This window comes from Stigmatopora argus, chromosome 10 (genome assembly GCF_051989625.1).
Source record: "Stigmatopora argus isolate UIUO_Sarg chromosome 10, RoL_Sarg_1.0, whole genome shotgun sequence".
Lineage (NCBI taxonomy): Eukaryota > Metazoa > Chordata > Actinopteri > Syngnathiformes > Syngnathidae > Stigmatopora > Stigmatopora argus.
The window spans coordinates 5409258-5434828 of record NC_135396.1 but is presented as its reverse complement, the minus strand read 5'-3'; the positions used below and the strand labels follow the sequence as shown (position 1 = coordinate 5434828).

The 25571-nt window shown below is 42.6% G+C and overlaps 2 protein-coding genes across 7 annotated transcripts in view; one reads left to right on the top strand and one right to left on the bottom strand.

Moving 5' to 3' along the window:
• arhgap35a (Rho GTPase activating protein 35a) overlaps positions 1 to 8221 on the top strand; it is a 54422-nt gene extending 46201 nt beyond the window's left edge. For all 5 annotated transcript variants that reach the window (XM_077610795.1, XM_077610796.1, XM_077610799.1 and 2 more), the window contains 3 exons: positions 2464 to 2595; positions 5772 to 5877; positions 7353 to 8221. In XM_077610795.1, coding sequence (XP_077466921.1) covers positions 2464 to 2595; positions 5772 to 5877; positions 7353 to 7866 — 752 coding nt within the window. In that variant the 3' untranslated portion in view covers positions 7867 to 8221. The remainder of the gene's footprint in view (positions 1 to 2463; positions 2596 to 5771; positions 5878 to 7352) is intronic.
• On the bottom strand, positions 8058 to 25552 carry trmt9b (tRNA methyltransferase 9B). Of its 2 annotated transcripts, none has more exons than XM_077610801.1 (6): positions 25220 to 25552; positions 23217 to 23398; positions 22969 to 23142; positions 11038 to 13813; positions 10865 to 10971; positions 8058 to 8344 (listed from the first exon to the last, which is right to left on the bottom strand). In XM_077610801.1, exons 2-4 carry the CDS (start codon positions 23368 to 23370, stop codon positions 13128 to 13130), a joined length of 1014 nt encoding a protein of 337 aa, XP_077466927.1. In that variant the 5' UTR covers positions 23371 to 23398; positions 25220 to 25552; the 3' UTR covers positions 8058 to 8344; positions 10865 to 10971; positions 11038 to 13127. The 2 variants fall into 2 exon arrangements, with proteins under 2 accessions (XP_077466927.1, XP_077466928.1); XM_077610802.1 differs by having other exon boundaries at positions 11701 to 13813.
• Between the last annotated feature and the right edge of the window lie 19 nt (positions 25553 to 25571).

Genomic DNA, 25571 nt, shown 5'->3' with positions numbered 1-25571 from the left:
GGACAGCCAGAGTGAGATGGCGGCAGAATGCAAGCGAGTAGACATGTAAATGAGGGGTGGGGGGGGGGGCTCAAGTCCAACTCAAGGAATCCGACTCGAAGCAGTGCTGAATAATTCAAGACGGCCATTTTGATTGACACATTGACAGATACTTATTCATTTAACTGTGTCTGCTGTGCCGCATCAGGTTGCCAGATTTTTCTAATATCTTGGTTACCTCGTTTAGCCGCATAAGTGGGGTAGAATGCTCCAATCACCTCGCAAAATGAGGCTATGTCGTTTCTGAGCAGCCAAAAATAAAGATCAAAGTCCACCGTTATTTATTCATGATTGGACTGCAGTATATTTGTATTGAGAAGCCGCGATTGCACATACTTGGAAGCGTCTACACACATTTGAAGTGATGATTAAAAGGAAAACAAATTGTAGCACATCAAAAGTTTTAATTGTTCTTTTTGCTTTTTGCATGTCATTTAGAATCCCATGAAATATATTATTAAATAATACAGTGGAGAGAGATACCAGGTCATTAAATTCATAATTCAATAAATAAGAAAACAATAATGGGTGGGGTGAGTGTTTAGCTCCTCGGCCTCACAGCTCTGGGGTCCTGGGTTCAAATACAGGTCACGTCCACCTGTGTGGAGTTTGCTTGGTCTCACCAGGCCTGCGTGGGTTTCCTGCGGGTACTCTGGTTTCCTCCCACATTCCAAAAACATGCATGGTAGGCTGATTGGAGACTCTAAATTGCCCCTAGGTATCGGTGTGAGTGTGCATGGTTGTCCTTTGTCTCCTTGTGCCCTGCGATTGGCTGGCCACCGATTCAGGGTGTCCCCCCCAGCTGGTATAGGCTCCAGCAACCCTAATGAGGATAAAGTGGTTCAGAAAATGAGATATGGGAGAGACAGGCCCATCTAGCTGATGTAAAACACAACCCCTAACCACTACTAACTATTACTACTACTACAGCTCCATCTAGTGTATATTATAACAACCCCCAATGACGACTATTACTACAGTTCTATCTAATGCACGTGTCAAAGTGGCGGCCCGGGGGCCAAATCTGGCCCGCTGCATCATTTTGTGTGGCCCGGGAAAGTAAATCATGAATGCCGACTTTCTGTTTTAGGATCTAATTAAAATGAAGAGTATAGATGTATATTAAATTTCCTGATTTTCCCCCTTTTAAATCAATAATTGTATTTTTTTAATCCATTTTTTCTGTGTTTTTAGTTCAAAGATCATTTTGTAAAATCTAAAAATATATTTAAAAAAAGCTAAAATAAACATTGTTTTAGATCTATAAAAAACTGAATATTCAGGGGTTTTAATCAATTTATTAAAAAAAATCTGAATATTATATCTAAAATCGTCCCAGCCCACATGAAATCGAGTTGACGTTAACGCGGCCCACGAACCTGACACCCTTGATCTAATGTATCTATAAAACAACCCACTACTACTACTACTACTGTTACAGCTCCATCTAGTGTATGTATTACACAACCCCTACTATCAATACTACCACATCTCCATTCAATGGATGTATAACACTATCCCCCACTACTACTACCACATCTTATAATCCGCTGTGCTTTATGTATGAAACAAATTTTAAGATATGCCATTCATTGACTGTGGGTGCAATGCTTCCTCTTTACGAAAAAAAAGCCTTACTATACTATGTCGTTTTACTAGGGAAAAAAGCCTCACTATACTATGTCGTTTTTAAGAAAAATAGCCTAACTATACTATGTCGTTTTTTTACGAAAAAAAAACCTTACTATATACTATGTCGTTTTTTTTTAAAGAAAAAAAAGCCTTACTATACTATGTCGTTTTTTTTTTAAAGAAAAAAAAAGCCTTACTATACTATGTTGTTTTTTACGGAAAAAAAAGCATTACTATACGATGTCGTTTTTGTAATGAAAAAAAGCCTTACTATGCTATGTCGTTTTTTTTAAAGAAAAAAAAGCCTTACTATACTATGTCGTTTTTTTAAAGAAAAAAAGCCTCACTATACTGTCGTTTTTTAAGAAAAATAGCCTTACTATACTGTCTTTTTTAACGAAAAAAAGCCTTACTATATACTAAGTCGTTTTTTTAAAGAAAAAAAGCCTTACTATACTATGTCGTTTTTTAAAGAAAAAAGCCTTACTATACCATGTCGTTTTTTACGAAAAAAAGCATTACTATACAATGTCGTTTTTTAACGGAAAAAAGCCTTAGTATACGATGTCGTTTTTTTAAAGAAAAAAAGCCTTACTATATACTATGTTGTTGTTTTTTAAGAAAAAAAGCCTTACTATACTATGTCGTTTTTTCTACCAGATCTCCATTCAATGGATGTATAACACTATTCCCCACTACTACTACTGCATCCTATAATCCGTTGCACTTTATGTATGAAACAAATTTTAAGATATGCCATTCATTGACGGTGCAACGCTTCCTCTTTATCAGATCACGGCTTGGACCTGGTGGAAAAAGACTTCACCATCAACACAGTTGCCGGAGCGATGAAGGCCTATTTCTCCGAGCTTGCCGAGCCTTTGGTACCCTACGGCATGCAGGGAGAACTGGTGGAAGCTTTCAGTAAGTCCTGCGACGCTCCTCTTTAGTAAGGTAGCATGCTTGTAAAATAGTCCAGTCGGTGGGTGGAAGGCCAAGGTCTTCCTTGAAACCCAAAGTCTATTGGATTTTCCTCCAAATCCTTTTTGCATTTCTTGAACCTAACAAGCACTTCTCGCACAAGGCAAATCCATTCATGGGGAGAATTGGATTTGCCCTTCAGAGCGATATACGCGGGAATAGGATGGTGGTAAGAATATGTCAGCCTCGGCCGGGGGTGATAGAGGGGTAGTAGTCTTCTCCATGAAGTCGTGGCTGCGATTAAAAAAATAAATACAATTTTTGTTTCCGTGCACCCACACAAGAATTAAGATTGAAGTCCAAGCTTGGCGGTAGATATTTACCCAAAGGGTGCACGGATGGTGCTTTCACCCCCCCCTTCGCTCACACATGCACATGCATTTGCATTTGTGTGTTTTTCCTTTTTATAACCGCTCCGGCGAGACCCTTCAGCCGTGACAGGGACCTGATAAGACTTCTCCAGGCGCTACCAAAATAAAGGGACCCAATGCTTAGAAAAAGAAAACAAGTGCGCTTTGACAGCTTCGTTTAGTACAACATTGCACAACGAATATAGTGCTTTATTTGAATCCCCTCTATTGCTGAAATACATTTCAAAAAGAATTCCGGCTAACAAACTTTACATATTAATTTTCTGCTAACTTCATTTTCTTGCACACAAACATAGAAAATAGCCAATTTTTCCACAAACCACACGTTTGTGAAGGATTGGCTATATGTGTGTATGTGTATGTGTATGTGTATGTGTATGTGTATGTGTATGTGTATGTGTATGTGTATGTGTATGTGTATGTGTATATATATATATATATGTGTGTGTGTGTGTGCATGTACACGTATGTGTATATGTATATATATATATGTGTATATATATGTAATATATATGTATATGTGTATATATACATCTATATATATATATTCTTCAGCAACACGCTTATTTATTTATATATTTATTCATGTATTTATTTATTAACTTACTTATTGCCTATCTATTTATGTCTGAAATGCCTTTCCTATTTCTGCATCCTCACCCTCTTGCTACTGTGACAACGAAATTTCCCGAATCCAATCCAATCCAATTCCCCACAAACATTAAACATAATGCCAAATAAACAGTTATACCACAGTGGGCAATGTAGGAAAATTAAGCATAAGAGTTAGTTATAGATGAGTAATAGGCGGTGAGTGTTAAGACGCCAAGAAAATGCATGCTAGTCATCCCACTGCGAATTGCTTTCAAGTTGTTAGTAACCGTTACGTATTGTCGTATTGTTTTATTAAGCCCCACAATGTTTGTCGTTCTCAATGTGATCCTGGGGAGAAATATTTTTTACAATTTAAAGCTCTTGTTTAGTGTGGCAATCACAGTTTGTCATGCCTCCATTTAAACCTGTTGGGTTACAATGCCTTTTAGCTCACTGAGGCGGATTTGACTGCATTCTACAAATGTTAGCAACTCTCAGAGATCCGTAGTTTACTACCCCAGTTTTTACCAAACTACTAAAAATGCATTTTGTATCAAAACTACGAAAATGGGAAAAAAGCTATGTTTTTTTTTCAGCAATTTAAATGGGGACAAAATGAAGACGCCATTTTAACTCATGACGATTCATTTCGAAACGCAGTGTCACGGTCAAAATATTTGTTGCATTTTGCACGTTGTAAAAACTATTATTTTGTAAGGAGCGTCCTCACTTCCTTTTCAAGGACACGTGCATCAGTTGTTTCAAGCCGAGTCGACGTGTGTTAACTAAAATGAAAACATGATTTGTTGTTGTTTGTTTTTTTCATTGCTAGAAATTAACTTATGTATTGGAGAAAAAAAAAAGAAATTTTGAAAGCATTAGAAAATGAGATACTATTGAGCTAAACGGTCACAAAATCCAACAATTCTCTTTAACCACTCGGAAATCAGATTTTTTTTTTAGACGTTTTTTGAGCTCTGACATCATTTTCCGACGAGCCGTTAAATGATCTTTTTAAACTGTAGGATGCTAACCAAGAACCTTGCCAGCAACAAAGAACAAATCAAGTGTTAGCTTCTCCGCCGCGTCCAACACGTGCTGATGTCACCGCAACAGAAATGAAAGAAATCGGTCGCCCATCGTAGACGCGATTTCCCCCGAGGACCCGATTCCGCCTAAAATGTGTTTTTGATCCAATGTGACCGCAAGGCTCAATTTTCTGCGTCTAAATCACGCGTGCTGCATAGAAGAGAACATCTGCCGCTTTGTCCGCCCCGTTCGCGTATACAGTACACACGGGACCGACTGTTAGACGGGTGACGTCAGCTTTTCTGACTCACCCCTCGTTGCCATCCGTCCGTCTTAACACACCCTATCTGTGTGTGTGTGTGTGTGTGTGTGTGTGTGTTTGCGTGAAATCTCCAGGGGTCGCATGTGAGGTATTCTTGTCCTCTCAAATGTGTGTGGTCTTTGTGTCACGCTTTGGCCTCCTTTTTAATCATGTGAAATGCATACTGTCATCGAAGGAAATCATTGGGTGTATTATTTTCGGAGACTTAAGTCCAATTGCTTTCATTACCCCTGTCGCACTCTTTCCGATTCGCCCCGCCATCTTTTAGGATGACTCTTTGCCTCAGTGATATTCCAAAGTGCGGCTCGTGGGCCGGAAGTGGACCGCTATGGGCTCCGGTCCGGCCCGCAGGATCGTTTTTCCTGACGGGGACTCGTCCATACTTTGCGTACAGAATTAAATTATTTCATGTTTTCCGACCAGGGCGCCGCAAAAATCATATTTGTTCATTTGTTCAAAACGGTGCCTTCAATGACAGCCAATGACTTCATAAGGAACCTGAAAATGTCCCAAAAATCAGAAGGAAATAATCCAAAATTTACCAGAAGTGAAAAAAAGCTCATGCAAAATGATCTCATTGCCTGTTATTGACAACAATAGATGTCCAATTCACTTAAACTCATCTTTCAGTGCCATTGACAGTGCTAAATGTCCATTGGACGCCTAGCGCCATCAATGGTTCAAAAGTTCACATTTTGGGGCCCCAGAAAAATATGGTTCAGCCCTCCTTATCTATTCTTTTTTTTACCCTTTCCGACCTCTTCTCCTTCGTCTTACCTGTCCTTTTCTCTTGTACAATACAGAGATCAACGATAGGGAACAGCGCTTCCAGACGATGAAGGACATTCTCCGCCGCTTTCCCCGGGAGAATTACGAGGTCTTCAAATATGTTAGCAGCCACTTAAACAAGTGAGTGACGAGGTCGGGGACATACTTTGATGGCCTGATGACTATACCTTTTACAAGTGCATATTTCTTTTCTGCTACATGTTACTTACTCCACTCTATAACCTGCAAAAAACAGAACGATGAATTGGACACCCTTGCCTTTGGCCATATCCTAGCTTTATTGGAATAATCCTATTCCCTATTTACCGCCAGTAATCCATTTTGGATTAGTACACTACATATATTTTAGCCTTTCCAGCATCAAAAGTGCATATCTGTTAACCTCGGCCAATTGCTAACCTTATTAAGTGATTAAAAAATGGTAGAAATGCAACGTGGCACATATTTACTCACATAGGGTGCACTTAAAAGTCTATAATTTTCCCCAAAGTGGATGGGGTGCCCAATCAAAATGTATAAAATACGGGAAAAGCGTATAAGTTGACAGGTATGAAAGTGATTGACACCCCAAGCAACGCGACTAAATGTGACATTTCACCTCGCGTTTCCTGTTTACAAAGAACGTCAATGTGCAAAACCGTTGTTTGTGGCGTTCATCTTTAATTGGACTCCCAATTAGTTGCGGCGAAGGACACTTAACTGCTAAAGAATGAAGGAAGTGCCCGCCGTCCGTCTGGCGTCATCCTCTGCCGTCTTTACCAGAAGAGCCCTGTGATGTTTTGATGGTCTGTGCTGTTAGCATTAGCGCATCGCACTTTAATCACTGGCAGATGTTTTACAATGAGCTGTTAGGTTTTTGGCTTGGAAGGATTTTTTTTTAAATTCACTCCATTTTGGTGCAATAGCTTCAAGGCAAACGCATACACACATTAGTGAATATTTTTCTTTTGTTTAGCCTTACTATACTATGTCATTTTTTCAAGAAAAAAAGCCTTACTATACTATGTCGTTTTTGTACAAAAAAGCCTTACTATATATGTCGTTTTTTAACGATAAAAAGCCTTACTATACTGTTGTTTTTTACGACAAAAAAAGCCTTACTATACTATGTCGTTTTTTTAACGAAAAAAAGCCTTACTATACTATGTCGTTTTTTTTTACGAAAAAAAGCCTTACTATACTATGTCGTTTTTTTTTACGAAAAAAAAGCCTTACTATACTATGTCGTTTTTTTTTACGAAAAAAAGCCTTACTATACTATGTCGTTTTTTTACGAAAAAAAAAAGCCTTACTATACTATGTCGTTTTTGTATGAAAAAATAAGTCTTACTATACAATGTCGTTTTTTAAGAAAAAAAGCCTTACTATACTGTGTCGTTTTTTTACGAAAAAAAAGCTACTATACTATTTCTTTTTTAAGAAAAAAGCCTTACTATACTATGTAGTTTTTTAAGAAAAAAAGCCTTACTATATTATGTCGGTTTTTTTAGGTGCTAAATTGATTTTGACTTTCAAAATGTATAATTAGGTGTTCATTGGTGGGTGAGCCATGCAAAAAAATGATGACCAAATACACGCTTGTCTGTTTTCCTCAGAGTGAGTCAGAACAGCAAACTGAACCTGATGACCAGCGAGAACCTGTCCATCTGCTTCTGGCCCACGTTGATGCGGCCCGACTTCACCACCATGGACGCGCTGACGGCCACGCGCACCTACCAGACAATCATCGAGAGCTTCATCCACCAGTGCGCTTACTTCTTCTACAATCAACCCCTGGCCGAGGGCCCCCCGGGCTCGCCCAGCTCCACGCTGCCCTACGGCGGGGGCACCTCGGCGTACTCGTGCATGGCCGGCGGCTACTCCTCCTCGCCGGCTCCCTCCCCTCCGACCCCTTACGTCCTCCCCGCCACTCCTCCCGTCATCCCTCACTACGGCCCCCCCATCCACCATCATCACCATCAGCAACAACACCACCACCACCACCACCATCATCATCACCACCAATCCCCGCCCCGTTCGCCGCCACCCACCCCCCAGTTACCTCTCCCCGCCCTGCTGCCCCCTTCCCTGCACCCTCACCACCCACCTACGGAACAACACACACTGTGAAAACACCAAGGGATCAAGGGAAAATATTAAAAAAAGGAGTTTGCGAGTCCTTCGACCTTTTGAAAAGCAGAGATGATTTTGAGGTATCTGTAGTATATCCATACAGGGTGTTCCAAAATGGTTGACCCCATTCTAAATGGCCATATCTAGGAAATTACTGGATGGATCTTAATGAAACTAAATACACTCTGTTGAAGGTCATTTGTTTTATTGGTTACATTTACAAAGAAAAGGACAAATATCTGTTTGTTTTATGACAGATTTTCATAAATGTTCACTATGAGCGCCGCCTGTGACTGCACACGTCGAGTCGGTATTTGAGCTCGTGTGATTTAGGTATGCAAAAGCAGCCCTTTTGTTGAAATTTTTGGTGGCAAGTGCGAATTTGTTTTGTAGTTGGTGCCTTCTTTGCAAAATTTGTGAAGATGGCACGCTGCACTGTCTTGGGTGACTTTAGAAGTGAACGGCATTCCTCAACCTGAAAAGATAGAAATGCCAAATGTTACACACAAATTTTTAGAAATTTTTTTACACAAGTTTTGAAAATTTGAGGTCAATCTAATCTATATTCTCAAAATTATTGGCCTATGAAATGGGCTCAAACATTTTGGAACACTATTTCTGGGTCAAACTCAATGAAAAATGTGAACTAAACGGATAGAAGTTTGGTTTTGCTAAAATTATAAGTGTTACTCAATATATCAGATCTAATGTCCTAGTTGGGCTTACGGCACACTAACCTGTAAAAGTGTCTGATCTTGGAACCTAAGCAGGGTTGGGCCTTGTTAGTAATTGGATGGGAGACTGTCTGGGAAGACCATGTTACTAAGGGGAATTATCTTAAATGCTAGAGTGCTAACGTAGCCTGTAAGAAGCAGTGGGATCTCTAAGAAACAGCCAGGCCCCATAGCCTAAAGAGTTAGTGCGACAGTCTCACAGATCTGGCGTCCTGGGTTCAAATCCCGGCCTGGGAATACCAAGTGCTGTAAACTCTTATGTTACCAAGGGGAATGAGCTCAAGTATTAAAGTGCTCGCTTAGCCTGTGAGAAGCAGTGGGATCTCTAAAATACATTAATTCTATTTGGGGCCCGTGGCCCAAGTAGTTAATGCATTACCCTTGCACCCTGACACCTCTAGCGGTGTGGGTTCAAGTCCCGGTCGGTACTGTGTAAAGGTTTCCCTGTGATCTGAACATAAGTTTACAGCACCTGGTATTCCCAGGCGGTCTCCCATCCAAGTATTAACCAGGCCCAATCCAATTTAACTTCAGGCGTTTTCAGGGTATAATACCGTAAGCCCAACTAGGACATGAGTTCTGCTATTTTGAGTAGCACCTATAATTTTAGCAAAAGCAAACTTTTACCTGTTTAGTGCCCATTCTTCCTTGAGTTTGATCCACAAATATGTTCTTTGGGAGAAGAGTGCTTGCATAGAAAAAAAAGGTCCTGACTGGCCACTTCCCTTCCCATCCCATCTCATCTCATCCCACTCCTTCAAACTGCAGAAGAACATGACAGCGAGATGTTGCCAGGACCTAGGAAAGACCCAGGGTGGGACACGATCGACATATGAACAGCCACGGAACTTTTATTTTTTATTTTTTTTAACTTAGCTGGAGGCCCCCTTGCACACATTTGCTCACTCAAATTCTTGTGTGCACACACATGCACACAGACAAAGACGGACGGTTTCACTCGAGGCTCTTTGCCAGGCAACGAAGAGCAAGAGAGAGAGAAAAGAACACACCCAACCGGATCTGCAGAACGGGGCTCATGGGTCATGGGTGCACTCACACCCTTGGCATTCAATCTACAGGAGTATGATTACCAATTGACAGATATCATTTTTTTAAGTCAGCCCTGCACCTCATGTTTCCACCTTTCTGTTAGCAAATGATGTGTGTGTGTGTGTTTTTACCTGTGCGTAGGTTTGTGCCAATTCTGCAGTTGTCAAAGCAAGGACCTTATTCAAAAAGCACTTTTCAGAGCACTTTTAGGGCATGTTTTTTTTTATATATCCAGAACTGTGACTTCACTTTCATCTCACTCGCTTTTCTGGGAGCACATCACTGACACCTAGAGGAGAAATTGCGGTATTGCAGTCACTACATGGGCGTTGCACCACATCTTTCACTGCTGATGTTTTTTGTCCGCTTTGTTTTTCCTTTTTTTTTTTCCTGGGATGGCGTTAGCAAACCTTTTGTGGGCCAAGGCACATATTTTTTTTACACAAGGAAAGTCTGATAAAAAATCATCCCAATTGGTTACAGTTTAATTTGTATAGAGCTATTTTTGCATTTTAATGGTCTATCTAGCACCATACATTTGATTTAATTAAACTTGCAAGCTCTCAAAACAACAAGAAAGGCTTCAACAATTAACATTATTTATTTGAAGATGGAGGCCACATTGCAGTCGCAGATGCTCCTCTAGAAATCCCAGTGTTGGACTTTAAAAAATATTTCCAAACATATCAATGATCTGTAATAATAATGAGACTGGATCTTTATTTTAGGGCAGCACATTTGTTTTTAAATATATAACATTTCAAAATTCATGTGACTAATTTTTTTTTTGAATGAGTCATTATTACTACATATCCTTAATATATTTGGAAATATTTTTAAAGGTACAACACTGGAATTTATAGAGAAGCACCCGAGACTGCAATGTAGCCTCCATCTTCAAATAATGTTAATTGTTGAAGACTTTCATGTCATTTTGTGAACAACAAAACTGTGACGATAGCCCCCATTTTGGAAATGTTTTTTTGCTTATTCAAAGACCACAACAATTAAATTGTGGCCCTAATAACCTCAATGGCCCAATCACATCTCCCCTCTGCCCTATTCTACCACAACACCTCCTTGTGACGTCCCCCCCACCCGAGCTGAAATTGTTGTTTTTCGGGAATTGCGACGGGAACAGATAGTCCATTCATCCGTCTGCCCCACCGGAACAGAGCATCCCCAAATTCCCTTCCCCGTCCCGCTGTTACCGTAGAAACCAGCCAGATCGGGGGCTCCGGAACGGAAGAACCGTAATCCAAACCGCCTTTGAAGTACGTCTTTGTGTACAGTCACACAAGATGCTCGCCAAGGTCACCTGGACACAATCACTGAAACTTAACAGGAGATTCTCTCAAACGGCCCAAGTCGTTCCTATGTGTACTTGTGTGTATGTGTGAAGTTGCGAGTGTTGCGATTAGGAGTGTGTACGTCGGATGAGGTGTGCGTGGCAGACGTCCAGACGGCGACGTTATCCAGGCAAAGGTGACGGCGAGGAATGCGGCTGCTCGACGCCCTGCCGGGTAAGCCTATTTGCTCATCCACATTATTACGGACAGGGGGAGTGGGATGTTTAAATGTGTGTCTGTGGGTGGGTGGGTGCTTCAGTAAATTCAATCTGTGTGTTGAGCTGACTGTGAGGCAGCCAAAGACTGGACAAAAGAGATGACGCTTCAGAAAAATGGAACTTTACAACAGAAAATGTGACATTTTTCCCCCACTTCCCAAATTGTTAAATTAAAATGAGTGGAGGGGAAAAAGTATATAGTGAGTTTTTTGTATGGTATGTCAGGGTGGGCCAGGGTCTAACATTTTGCCTCTTTAGTCAGTGGTGATAGGAAGAAAAAGTTTTTTTTTATGTTAATAGTAAATAAAAATGCTTTTAAAAATGTTTTGGGTGCCCATTATAGTGCATGAATTCTTCCCGACAAAGGAAGAGAAGGGCCTGACCACTCGGACTATTTAAAGACATCATGAAATAAGATATTATGAACTGTTTTGAGGAGAGAGGGGAAAAAAAATACAAGTAATGGAGTACTGTACTTACCTGAAAAGATACGTCAATTTGCTGAGTCGGGTCATTTGTCTCAATGGGAATGATGTATGCAGCAAGGCCTTATGTGATCTGTATCATAGTTAATAAATCAAATCTTGTACAAAGGTTTTTGTCGGTTGTGATTCCTTAAATTTGGAAAAGAATAAAAAACTAAGCGTAAAGTGGTTTTCTCACTGGACAATACATTTAATTGAGAAAAAATAGACAATTGACAGCAGTAGGTCCACACACACACACACACACACAAAAAGACAAAGCATACCTCCTTGGCACAAAGTTTCAAGTTTTCACGAAAGCGGCGACAAAACTCGGCGCTACAGTGCGACGTGGATTCACAGTATGAGAGACGGCCGAGCGCCGCTTCTACCGCACGAAGACGTCCAATCGCCTCGTACGTACTACATGCTGCCGTACTATAAAGCGCTGGAGACAAAAAATGTTAAGACAGCCACCAGACTTGATACGTTACTACTTGGAGATTTGACTAATTGATGAAAAAGAACAGTCGTGCAACGCAGCCACGGAGTAACATTTGTCTTTTTAAATACAGCGAGTCAAAAGAACGGAGCTAAAACTCACAAGGCAGACCAAAATGAAGTAAAATACTTAAGATTTGTGCATTTCTGATTGATTTTTTTTTTTGGTAGTACTTGAAATTTTATTGCTTTTGCTCTATAGTTGTGTCTAATATTTCGATTTGTGCCACTTCCCTGACATATTTTTGTATGGAGGAATTCAGTGTAAATAATCGATTATTTTGCAAGGCTACCTATAAACATGTAGCATATGTATTTAGTTATGTTTCTGCTTGATTGTATATCCATGCCATTTTTTGGTCCTCTTAAATTCAACTCAAATGGAGAGAATGTGGGACACGCAAAATATTCCACTAGAATACGTATTTAAAAATAAAAAAAGTACATGTCGGCAACATGGCTTCGCTCCTCAACCAAGAGGCCAACTTGAGTAACGACAAGTCTTGGGCATTGCGACTAAAATATTAAAATTAAAATCCTGGAACAATCAAAGTGCTTTTAAAAATGAAAAAAAAATATCTTGGCCTCAAATATTCCTGTCAATTACTCACATTTATGGGGATTAATTTTGAATGTACAATGCAAATCTTTCAAGTTATACAGTTCTGAGGATAAAATTTGAATTCTCAGTTTGCACAAATCTGCTGCGGATATCGGAAATTAGCTGAAATTTAAAAAAAAGAATAAAAATCAATTTCAAAAATTGATCAGCTTTTGAAAATATCAGATCGGTCGACCTCGCTCTGAAATTTCAAATAAATAGATTGAACAGTCGCCTGACACTTTTGTAAACTTGGGAGAACCGACACGTAAAAGTCAAATCCCAGACTAAAATGCCATGATTAAAAATGATTAAAACCGTGTGGAAAAAGGAGGAGAAAGTCATCGCTTGCGCGGTTCTACCTTGTCGGCGACAACGCACCAGTTGGAGTGGTCGAAGTAGGCGTGGCGGACGCGGAGCTCCTCCACCTGAGCGATGAGCTCGGCCAGTTCGCCCTCCCGGAACACGTGGTAGTAGCGCAGGCAGTCGGCCGAGGGCGGGTGGGCCGGGGGGCCGACCGCCGTCTCCGGGAGCGTCACGAGGTCGGGCAGGGCCAGGGCGCCGCAGTCCTGAGCCAGGGCGGCGCCGCCGTGCCCCCCTTTTCCGCTCCCCGGCTCCTCGAAGACGTCCTCCTCGGACGGCGTGGAGAAAAAGCTGGAGAAGTGGCGGATGAGGCCTCGGCCCACCGTCACGGGATCCCGGGAAGGGGGCCGGGAGACGGACAGGCTCCCGAAGTCGAAGATGGAATCCAGGGAGCGTGAGAAGAACCAGCGAGCGCCCGGCGGCGGCGGCGGGGAGGCGGCGTCGGCCACCGACGAGGCGCTCCTGACCTTCCTGTGCTTGTCGGTGTCGAGGCGGGGTTCCGGGGCGGGGTTCCACGGGACGAAGATGTCCTGCTTCTCGAATTTGCGCCGCTTCTGTTCCATGGCCCACACGTAGATCATGAGGCGGCCGCCCGCTCGCAGCGTGCGGGCCATCTCCTTTATTGCTCGGATACGACGTTCTTTGGTGGACAGGTGGTGGATGACTGCCACGAAAAACACAACTTGTTGACCGGGCACTCAGTGGCGGCCAATCACTTAAATCACATGTGTCAAAGTGGCGGCCCGGGGGCCAAATCTGGCCCACCGCATCATTTTGTGTGGCCCGCCCGGGAAAGTAAATCATGAGTGCCGACTTTCAGTTTTAGGATCAAATTAAAATGAAAAATATTGATGTATGTTAAATTTCCTGATTTTCCCCCTTTTAAATAAATAATTGTAATTTTTAATCCATATTTTTTGTGTTTTTAGTTCAAAAATCATTTTGTAAAATCTAAAAAAATATAAAAAAGCAAAAATAAACATTGTTTTAGATCTATAAAAAATGAATATTCAGGGATTTTAATCCAGTTCTTTCAGTGGTGTGCCGTCAGGGCCTTCAAGGCCTTCTCTGCTGGCCTAAGAAATACCTGAATCATATATTATATTTTGTTACTCATTACTTATGAAATAATTCCAAATAGTCTGTTAGCTTCCTTTCATTGCTTTCCCGCTGGTTGCACTGCTTCCAGATGTGTGTTTTCATATTGAAGCATTTAACCAATCACATTTCAGCTATTATTTGTTGCCAGGGTCAGAAATCTGCCTCAAGGCCTTCACAATAAGTTCTGCAGGCTCTGCTGCATTAAACAAGCGTCGATAAGACTGTTAAGATTTTTCCCTTAAATAAAAACAACTGTGTGTAGTCAAGACTTTCCAATAATGACAAAGTAAAGTGTGGCCACTTCATGGCGTAAAGGTGTGTTCACCTGACTGCCATGTGGGAGGCTGAGGTTCGAATCCTAGTTGGGAAACATTTTCCGTTAGTTGTTTCTATATATTTGTAGTCAAGACCTTCCAATAATGACACAGTAAAGTGTGGCCAATTTGTGGTGTAGAGGTTTGTTAACCTGACTGCCATGTGGGAAGGCAGGGTTCAAATCCTGGTCGGGAAACATTTTCCCTTAGTTGTCTCTATATATTTGTAGTCAAGACCTTCCAATAATGGCAAAGTAAAGTGTGGCCAATTTGTGGTGTAGTGGTTCACTCACCTGACTGCCATGTGGGCAGGTGGGCTTCGAATCCCGGTTGGGAAACATTTTTCCTTAGTTGTTTCTATATATTTGTAGTCAAGACCTTCCAATAATGACAAAGCAAAGTGTGGCCAATTCGTTGCATAGAGGTTCACTCACCTGACTGCCAATTCGTGGTGTAGAGGTTTGTTAACCTGACTGCCATGTGGGAAGGCAGGGTTTGAATCCTGGTCGGGAAACATTTTCCCATAGTTGTCTCTATATATTTGAAGTCAAGACCTTCCAATAATGACAAACTAAAGTGTGGCCAATTCGTGGTGCAGAGGTTTGTTCACCTGACTGCCATGTGGGAGGCTGGGGTTCGAATACCAGTTGGGAAACATTTTCTGTTAGTTGTTTCCATATATTTGTAGTCAAGACCTTCCAATAATGACACACTAAAGTGTGGCCAATTTGTGGTGTAGAGGTTTGTTAACCTGACTGCCATGTGGGAAGGCAGGTTTCGAATCCCAGTTGGAAAACATTTTCCCTTAGTTGTTTCCATATATTTGTAGTCAAGACCTTCCAATAATGACAAGCTGAAGTGTGGCCAATTCGTGGCATAGAGGTTAACTCACCTGACTGCCATGTGGGAGACTGGGGTTCAAATCCCAGTTGGGAATCATTTTCACTTAGTTATTTCTATATATTTGTAGTCAAGACCTTCCAATAATGACAATGTGAAGTGTGGCCAATTTGTGGCCTAGAGGTTGACTCACCTGACTGCCATGTGGGAGACTGGGGTTCAAATCCCAGTTGGGAAACATTTTCACTTAGTTGTTTCTATATATTTGTAGTTAAAACCTTCCAATAATGACAATGTGAAGTGTGGCCAATTTGTGGCCTAGAGGTTAACTCACCTGTCTGCCATGTGTGAGGCTGCGGTTCAAATCCCAGTTGGGAAACATTTTCACTTAGTTGTTTCTATATATTTGTAGTCAACACCTTCCAATAATGACAATGTGAAGTGTGGCCAATTTGTGGCCTAGAGGTTAACTCACCTGACTGCCATGTGGGAGACTGGGGTTCAAATCCCAGTTGGGAAACATTTTCACTTAGTTGTTTCTATATATTTGTAGTCAAGACTTTCCAATAATGACAAGCTGAAGTGTGGCCAATTCGTGGCATATAGGTTCACTCACCTGACTGCCATGTGGGGGGCTGGGGTTCAAATCCCAGTTGGGAAACATTTTCTGTTAGTTGTTTCCATATATTTGTAGTCAAGACCTTCCAATAATGACAATGTAAATTGTGGCCAATTTGTGGTGTAGAGGTTTGTTAACCTGACTGCCATGTGGGAAGGCAGGGTTCAAATCCCAGTTGGAAAACATTTTCCCTTAGTTGTTTCCATATATTTGTAGTCAAGACCTTCCAATAATGACACAGTAAAGTGTGGCCAATTCATGGTGTAGAGGTTTGTTCACCTGACTGCCATGTGGGAAGACAGGGTTCGAATCCTGGTCGGTAAACATTTTCCCATAGTTGTCTCTATATATTTGAAGTCAAGACCTTCCAATAATGACAAACTAAAGTGTGGCCAATTCGTGGTGCAGAGGTTTGTTCACCTGACTGCCATGTGGGAGGCTGGCGTTCGAATCCCAGTTGGGAAACATTTTCCGTTAGTTGTTTCTATATATTTGTAGTCAAGACTTTCCAATAATGACAAGCTAAAGTGTGGCCAATTCGTGGCATAGAGGTTCACTCACCTGACTGCCATGTGGGAGGCTGGGGTTCAAATCCCAGTTGGGAAACATTTTCTGTTAGTTGTTTCCATATATTTGTAGTCAAGACCTTCCAATAATGACACACTAAAGTGTGGCCAATTCGTGGTGTAGAGGTTTGTTAACCTGACTGCCATGTGGGAAGGCAGGGTTCGAATCCCAGTTGGAAAACATTTTCCCTTAGTTGTTTCCATATATTTGTAGTCAAGACCTTCCAATAATGACACAGTAAAGTGTGGCCAATTCATGGTGTAGAGGTTTGTTAACCTGACTGCCATGTGGGAAGGCAGGGTTCGAATCCTGGTCGGGAAACATTTTCCCATAGTTGTCTCTATATATTTGAAGTCAAGACCTTCCAATAATGACAAGCTGAAGTGTGGCCAATTCGTGGCATAGAGGTTAACTCACCTGACTGCCATGTGGGAGGCTGGGGTTCAAATCCCAGTTGGGAAACATTTTCACTTAGTTGTTTCTATATATTTGTAGTCAACACCTTCCAATAATGACAATGTGAAGTGTGGCCAATTTGTGGCCTAGAGGTTAACTCACCTGACTGCCATGTGGGAACGCAGGGTTCGAATCCTGGTCGGGAAACATTTTCCCATAGTTGTCTCTATATATTTGAAGTCAAGACCTTCCAATAATGACAAGCTGAAGTGTGGCCAATTCGTGGCATAGAGGTTAACTCACCTGACTGCCATGTGGGAGGCTGGGGTTCAAATCCCAGTTGGGAAACATTTTCACTTAGTTGTTTCTATATATTTGTAGTCAACACCTTCCAATAATGACAATGTGAAGTGTGGCCAATTTGTGGCCTAGAGGTTAACTCACCTGACTGCCATGTGGGAACGCAGGGTTCGAATCCTGGTCGGGAAACATTTTCCCATAGTTGTCTCTATATATTTGAAGTCAAGACCTTCCAATAATGACAAGCTGAAGTGTGGCCAATTCGTGGCATAGAGGTTAACTCACCTGACTGCCATGTGGGAGGCTGGGGTTCAAATCCCAGTTCGGAAACAGTTTCACTTAGTTGTTTCTATATATTTGTAGTCAACACCTTCCAATAATGACAATGTGAAGTGTGGCCAATTTGTGGCCTAGAGGTTAACTCAGCTCACTGCCATGTGGGAGACTGGGGTTCAAATCCCAGTTGGGAAACATTTTCACTTAGTTGTTTCTATATATTTGTAGTCAACACCTTCCAATAATGACAATGGGAAGTGTGGCCAATTTGTGGCCTAGAGGTTAACTCACCTGTCTGCCATGTGGGAGACTGGGGTTCAAATCCCAGTTGGGAATCATTTTCACTTAGTTGTTTCTATATATTTGTAGTCAACACCTTCCAATAATGACAATGTGAAGTGTGGCCAATTTGTGGCCTAGAGGTTAACTCACCTGACTGCCATGTGGGAGACTGGGGTTCAAATCCCAGTTGGGAAACATTTTCACTTAGTTGTTTCTATATATTTGTAGTCAAGACTTTCCAATAATGACAAGCTGAAGTGTGGCCAATTCGTGGCATATAGGTTCACTCACCTGACTGCCATGTGGGGGGCTGGGGTTCAAATCCCAGTTGGGAAACATTTTCTGTTAGTTGTTTCCATATATTTGTAGTCAAGACCTTCCAATAATGACACAGTAAATTGTGGCCAATTTGTGGTGTAGAGGTTTGTTAACCTGACTGCCATGTGGGAAGGCAGGGTTCAAATCCCAGTTGGAAAACATTTTCCCTTAGTTGTTTCCATATATTTGTAGTCAAGACCTTCCAATAATGACACAGTAAAGTGTGGCCAATTCATGGTGTAGAGGTTTGTTCACCTGACTGCCATGTGGGAAGACAGGGTTCGAATCCTGGTCGGTAAACATTTTCCCATAGTTGTCTCTATATATTTGAAGTCAAGACCTTCCAATAATGACAAACTAAAGTGTGGCCAATTCGTGGTGCAGAGGTTTGTTCACCTGACTGCCATGTGGGAGGCTGGCGTTCGAATCCCAGTTGGGAAACATTTTCCGTTAGTTGTTTCTATATATTTGTAGTCAAGACTTTCCAATAATGACAAGCTAAAGTGTGGCCAATTCGTGGCATAGAGGTTCACTCACCTGACTGCCATGTGGGAGGCTGGGGTTCAAATCCCAGTTGGGAAACATTTTCTGTTAGTTGTTTCCATATATTTGTAGTCAAGACCTTCCAATAATGACACACTAAAGTGTGGCCAATTTGTGGTGTAGAGGTTTGTTAACCTGACTGCCATGTGGGAAGGCAGGGTTCGAATCCCAGTTGGAAAACATTTTCCCTTAGTTGTTTCCATATATTTGTAGTCAAGACCTTCCAATAATGACACAGTAAAGTGTGGCCAATTCATGGTGTAGAGGTTTGTTAACCTGACTGCCATGTGGGAAGGCAGGGTTCGAATCCTGGTCGGGAAACATTTTCCCATAGTTGTCTCTATATATTTGAAGTCAAGACCTTCCAATAATGACAAGCTGAAGTGTGGCCAATTCGTGGCATAGAGGTTAACTCACCTGACTGCCATGTGGGAGGCTGGGGTTCAAATCCCAGTTGGGAAACATTTTCACTTAGTTGTTTCTATATATTTGTAGTCAACACCTTCCAATAATGACAATGTGAAGTGTGGCCAATTTGTGGCCTAGAGGTTAACTCACCTGACTGCCATGTGGGAACGCAGGGTTCGAATCCTGGTCGGGAAACATTTTCCCATAGTTGTCTCTATATATTTGAAGTCAAGACCTTCCAATAATGACAAGCTGAAGTGTGGCCAATTCGTGGCATAGAGGTTAACTCACCTGACTGCCATGTGGGAGGCTGGGGTTCAAATCCCAGTTGGGAAACATTTTCACTTAGTTGTTTCTATATATTTGTAGTCAACACCTTCCAATAATGACAATGTGAAGTGTGGCCAATTTGTGGCCTAGAGGTTAACTCACCTGACTGCCATGTGGGAACGCAGGGTTCGAATCCTGGTCGGGAAACATTTTCCCATAGTTGTCTCTATATATTTGAAGTCAAGACCTTCCAATAATGACAAGCTGAAGTGTGGCCAATTCGTGGCATAGAGGTTAACTCACCTGACTGCCATGTGGGAGGCTGGGGTTCAAATCCCAGTTCGGAAACATTTTCACTTAGTTGTTTCTATATATTTGTAGTCAACACCTTCCAATAATGACAATGTGAAGTGTGGCCAATTTGTGGCCTAGAGGTTAACTCAGCTCACTGCCATGTGGGAGACTGGGGTTCAAATCCCAGTTGGGAAACATTTTCACTTAGTTGTTTCTATATATTTGTAGTCAACACCTTCCAATAATGACAATGGGAAGTGTGGCCAATTTGTGGCCTATAGGTTAACTCACCTGACTGCCATGTGGGAGACTGGGGTTCAAATCCCAGTTGGGAATCATTTTCACTTAGTTATTTCTATATATTTGTAGTCAAGACCTTCCAATAATGACAATGTGAAGTGTGGCCAATTTGTGGCCTAGAGGTTAACTCACCTGACTGCCATGTGGGAGACTGGGGTTCAAATCCCAGTTGGGAAACATTTTCACTTAGTTGTTTCTATATATTTGTAGTTAAAACCTTCCAATAATGACAATGTGAAGTGTGGCCAATTTGTGGCCTAGAGGTTAACTCACCTGACTGCCATGTGGGAGGCTGCGGTTCAAATCCCAGTTGGGAAACATTTTCACTTAGTTGTTTCTATATATTTGTAGTCAACACCTTCCAATAATGACAATGTGAAGGGTGGCCAATTTGTGGCCTATAGGTTAACTCACCTGACTGCCATGTGGGAGACTGGGGTTCAAATCCCAGTTGGGAAACATTTTCACTTAGTTGTTTCTATATATTTGTAGTCAACACCTTCCAATAGTGACAATGTGAAGTGTGGCCAATTTGTGGCCTAGAGGTTAACTCACCTGACTGCCATGTGGGAGACTGGGGTTCAAATCCCAGTTGGGAAACATTTTCACTTAGTTGTTTCTATATATTTGTAGTCAAGACCTTCCAATAATGACAATGTGAAGTGTGGCCAATTTGTGGCCTAGAGGTTAACTCACCTGACAGCCTTGCGGGAGGCTGCGGTTCAAATCCCAGTTGGGAAACATTTTCACTTAGTTGTTTCTATATATTTGTAGTCAACACCTTCCAATAATGACAATGTGAAGTGTGGCCAATTTGTGGCCTAGAGGTTAACTCACCTGACTGCCATGTGGGAGACTGGGGTTCAAATCCCAGTTGGGAAACATTTTCACTTAGTTGTTTCTATATATTTGTAGTCTAGACCTTCCAATAATGACAATGTGAAGTGTGGCCAATTTGTGGCCTAGAGGTTAACTCACCTGACGGCCATGTGGGAGGCTGCGGTTCAAATCCCAGTTGGGAAACATTTTCACTTAGTTGTTTCTATATATTTGTAGTCAACACCTTCCAATAATGACAATGTGAAGTGTGGCCAATTTGTGGCCTAGAGGTTAACTCACCTGACTGCCATGTGGGAGACTGGGGTTCAAATCCCAGTTGGGAAACATTTTCACTTAGTTGTTTCTACATATTTGTAGTCAACACCTTCCAATAGTGACAATGTGAAGTGTGGCCAATTTGTGGCCTAGAGGTTAACTCACCTGACTGCCATGTGGGAGACTGGGGTTCAAATCCCAGTTGGGAAACATTTTCACTTAGTTGTTTCTATACATTTGTAGTCAAGACCTTCCAATAATGACAATGTGAAGTGTGGCCAATTTGTGGCCTAGAGGTTCGTTCACCTGACTGCCGTGTGGGCAGCCTGGGTTCGAATCCCGCTGTCGTTTGACTGATCACTACACAATGTAGTTCCGTGAATGGATGATCCTTTTTTCATTAAAATAAACACTTAGTCATTTTTTTCAGCAAAACAATTATGTTCCGGTCAGCCTTCGGCTGACCGGAAGACAGTTGGGGGGGGGGGGTTCCTGGTGGTGTTCGACAGTCGGCCTTCGGCCGACTGCCGACACCATACAGTCGTTGACTGGCGACACCGGGACGTGAACCCTCGACACCCACGTCGCAGGCAGGTGACTTACCCACTACACCACGAGGCGGCCCGCCTATACATGGTCATCGCGTGATTTTATTTAAGGAAAGACTGAATGACTTAGTCTTTTTTAATGGCAAAATGGTTCATTATCCACCGAGATTCAAACCCTGCCTGCCCACATGGGAGTCAGGTGAACGAACCTCTACACCATGAAGTGGCCACACTTAGCTTTGTCATTTTTGGAAAGTCTTGACTACACACGGTTGTTTTTATTTAAGGGAAAAATCATTACCAACTGGGATTTGAACCCTCTCTGCCCACATGGCAGGCAGGTAACAGAACCACTACACCACGAGGCGGCCTGCCCATACATGGTCATTTGGTGATTTTATTTAAGGAAAGACTGAATGACTTAGTCTTTTTTAATGGCAAAATGGTTCATCATCCACCGAGATTCAAACCCTGCCTGCCCACATGGGAGTCAGGTGAACGAACCTCTACACCATGAAGTGGCCACACTTAGCTTTGTCATTTTTGGAAAGTCTTGACTACACACGGTTGTTTTTATTTAAGGGAAAAATCATTACCAACTGGGATTTGAACCCTCTCTGCCCACATGGCAGGCAGGTAACAGAACCACTACACCATGAAGTGGCCACACTTTACCTCGACATTATTGGAAAGTGTTGACTACACATATATATAGAAATATTTAAGGGATATTGTTTCCCAACCGGGATCCGAACCACACCTGCCCACATGGCAGGCAGGTGAACAAACCAGTCTACACAATGAAGTGGCCACACTTTACCTTGTCGTTTTTGGAAACCCTTGAGTATACACGTTTGCTTCTATTTAAGGGAAAATGACATGAAAAGGATGGATTTTGGTGAGTAAAATATGGCTATATTCCTAAATAATATTTCAATTGCATGAGGTTATTATTGATGATTTTTTTATGTGTCGCAGCTGTAGCTGCAGTAGAGGTTTTATAGCCATAAAATAGTTTTTGAGGGTTGGATTGATTCCGACAGCTGAAGGCGTCGCTAGGAAATTCACGGACCGCCACTGAGTTCTTTTAATCCAAAAAATCTAAATATTATATCTAAAATGGTCCGGCCCACATGAATCGAGTTGACGTTAACGCGGCCCGCGAACCAACCCGAGTCTGACACCCCAGACTTAAATGAAAGGCTGCCAATTAAGAAAAAAATAGATTGCCATATATCGGGACCGATTTCCAATCCGTCCCAAGCCATCTTTTGGGGGAACTAAACAATATGGTGGGAACAGTCAGGTATTGCTCCGCCCAAAAGTTGATCCTCGCGAGCCAGCTCACCTGCAATCGAAAGCACGGCGTCGAAGCAGCCGTCCCGGTAAGGCAAATGGAGCCCGTCGCACATCTGCACCTCGTGCCCTCGGCTGCCGGCAAAGTTCACCAGGGGGCGACAGACGTCACAGCCCAGCTTGAACGCTTGCTCGTTGATGTCCAGGTACTTGCCGTTACCGCAGCCTGCGCGGGCGGAAGGAGGGGCAGACGTGATTTAGCGGGGGCCGCCGGCGTCTTGGCGGCGCCGTGCTACCCACCGACGTCGGCGACGACGCTCCCGGGCGGCTGCTCCAGCAGGAACTGCCGCACCTTGGGCCAGGCTTTGTAGCGGCTGTCATTAAAGTAGGGCGCGATCTTGTCGTAGACGCCGTGCACGTGGTCGCGCTCCAGCCGGCTGGCGGCCTCGTCCATCGTGACCGCGGCTCAAATGCCGTCACGCCTTGTCGACAGAACGGGGGGGGGAAAAAGATCACAACAATAGATCAGCAATCAACGATAATTCAGCTAATCGACTAATCGTACGATTAATCGGTCAAATGGCACATTTGTGCTAATACCTTCAAAATTTAATAGTCAAACAATAATTAAAAAGTTAAGTTCTTTTACAACTTATTTAGCACTTATTCAAACTCCAATAATGACAAATTCAAACATTCGAAAGTTAGCATCTCCACATTTTGATTGATGGCAAATTGCGAGCAACAATTAGGTGCATACTGCCACCTACTGTACAAGTGTGTACCACCTATTCCTCCACCTTGATTTCCCTCATGAGCTTGAGTAGATTGAGTGACCCGCAAATAGTTGCCAGCAATAATCGTTTATCAAATTCATTGGAAACAAATTTAATGATCTTTTTAAATGAGTTTTTGCAGCCTTACAGAACAATCAAGCCAGCTCATATTTGGCGAGTGGGCCTCACATGACCTTCACCAGAGGACATTCGGAGACCACACGTGTGGATAAAGTTGCAGGTTTATTCTATCCATCTCTGCGTCGTGTTTTCTGCCTTGACATTTGCCGAATAGAAATGGCGCGCTAGATTGTAGCCCTGGCTCGATAAAACGAGCGTTTTGTTCTCTGCGGTCATAAAACAGACAGACGGGTGCTTGGCTTTGTTTGCAGCGGGTACCATTAAAAACCCTGCGCAGTCATCAAACGCCATCAAAACTAATTGCAAATGGCATCAGGACAGAATGTAGTGGGGCACAAATGTCTTTTTTTGTAAGAGCCAAACGACTCATCTAAAATTTGAGATCGATTGTTTAGGTTCTTTGGAAATTGGTGTTGAAATTTATGACCCTGTCTTGTAGGCCTGGGCAAGAAAATCATTTTAGGGATTGATTTTAGCTTTTGTTATTGGAGACAGTTTAAAGCATTTGTTTTTTTCCCCAATATTGTTCCAGCTCATGAGATAGGGAACCGCCGCGACCCCTGTTAAGGCAAAACAACACTTTGTTTTCACGCAACAAAAGATGTCTGAACGCTGCTTTTCTTTATATTTGCACAAAGGGGGGGAATTAATTTGATTCATGACAGAAGAAATGGTTACTTTGCTCCAGTATTAACAAGCACCTCATGTTAGCCCAACTGCCTTCTGTCCTAAAGCGATTGAACTCATTAGCGGCTGTCAGTTTGCGAATTATTCCGCCGTTTGCTTGGCCAGGACATCCTGGTAAATTTAACCACTAAACGTACGCAATGGAAACACTCGCGATTGGCGACAGGCGCCTTAAAAGCCTCCAAAGAGCTAATTTGCGGATCAGATCGCCTCATCATCCCATCCGAGTGAAAGGAAAACATGTCTTATGTAACACTGTCCCTCTTCAGCACCCCCCTCCTGTCTCACAAAAGTGAGGTTCTCATTATGTAATCACCTCAGACTGACAATGAAAAGGCAGGATAGCATCCCTTGCATTGCGGTGGAGGCAACCAGAAGGTAACCTTGGAAGAGCCAGAGGTCACAGCGTGCTCTTAACAGCATGGACGCTCATTATGACGGGGAGTGATTAGAATTGGGAGCACCTGGGCTGCAGACAAACAGGTTTATCCGTCAAAGAAATGCCTGTAGCTATGACTCACTAGATAGTTTAATTTGAGCAACCATTCACTTACCGTTGTAGGTATGAGTCAGTTTACAAAAATAAAAATACAATAAGGTGTTTAAACATGAATGTCTTCTAGGAGGTTAAAAAGTTTGACATTGAAAATAAATCACGTCATTTACTCAGCACATTGCAACATCTCGAAAATGCCTCACCATGAATGAGCCGAGAAGCGTCGTCGCCGTGGCCGCCTCAGAGCTCCCCTCGCCGGGGGTGCTGCGGGTGAAGCACCCGCTCCTCGTTAATTGGCGGCGGGGGCCACGCACCTGCTGCTAATGCTGCTGCCACATTTCATCTTTTCACCAACGTACGTACACGAATTCACTTTGGATTAGACTACGTGAAACGCACGGAGAAGCGAGTTGTTGTCGGTGCGTGACCGGTCGCCGTTAAACAGCCGACGGACGCCCCGGGAGCCATCGCCGTCGCGGTCGCCGATGTCGTCTCACGTTGAGATGGTGAGCACCTGTACACTCACCCGCCACAAGGTGGAGATTGGAGAACAAC

Coding starts and splice junctions, on each gene's coding strand:
- trmt9b (XM_077610801.1), bottom strand. CDS start 23,370: ATGGACGAGGCCGCCAGCCGGCTGGAGCGCGACCACGTGCACGGCGTC. Junction 23,143..23,216: donor GAGCGTCGTCGCCGACGTCG/GTGGGTAGCACG, acceptor CCGCCCGCGCAG/GCTGCGGTAACGGCAAGTAC. Junction 13,814..22,968: donor CGCCGTGCTTTCGATTGCAG/GTGAGCTGGCTC, acceptor TTTTCGTGGCAG/TCATCCACCACCTGTCCACC.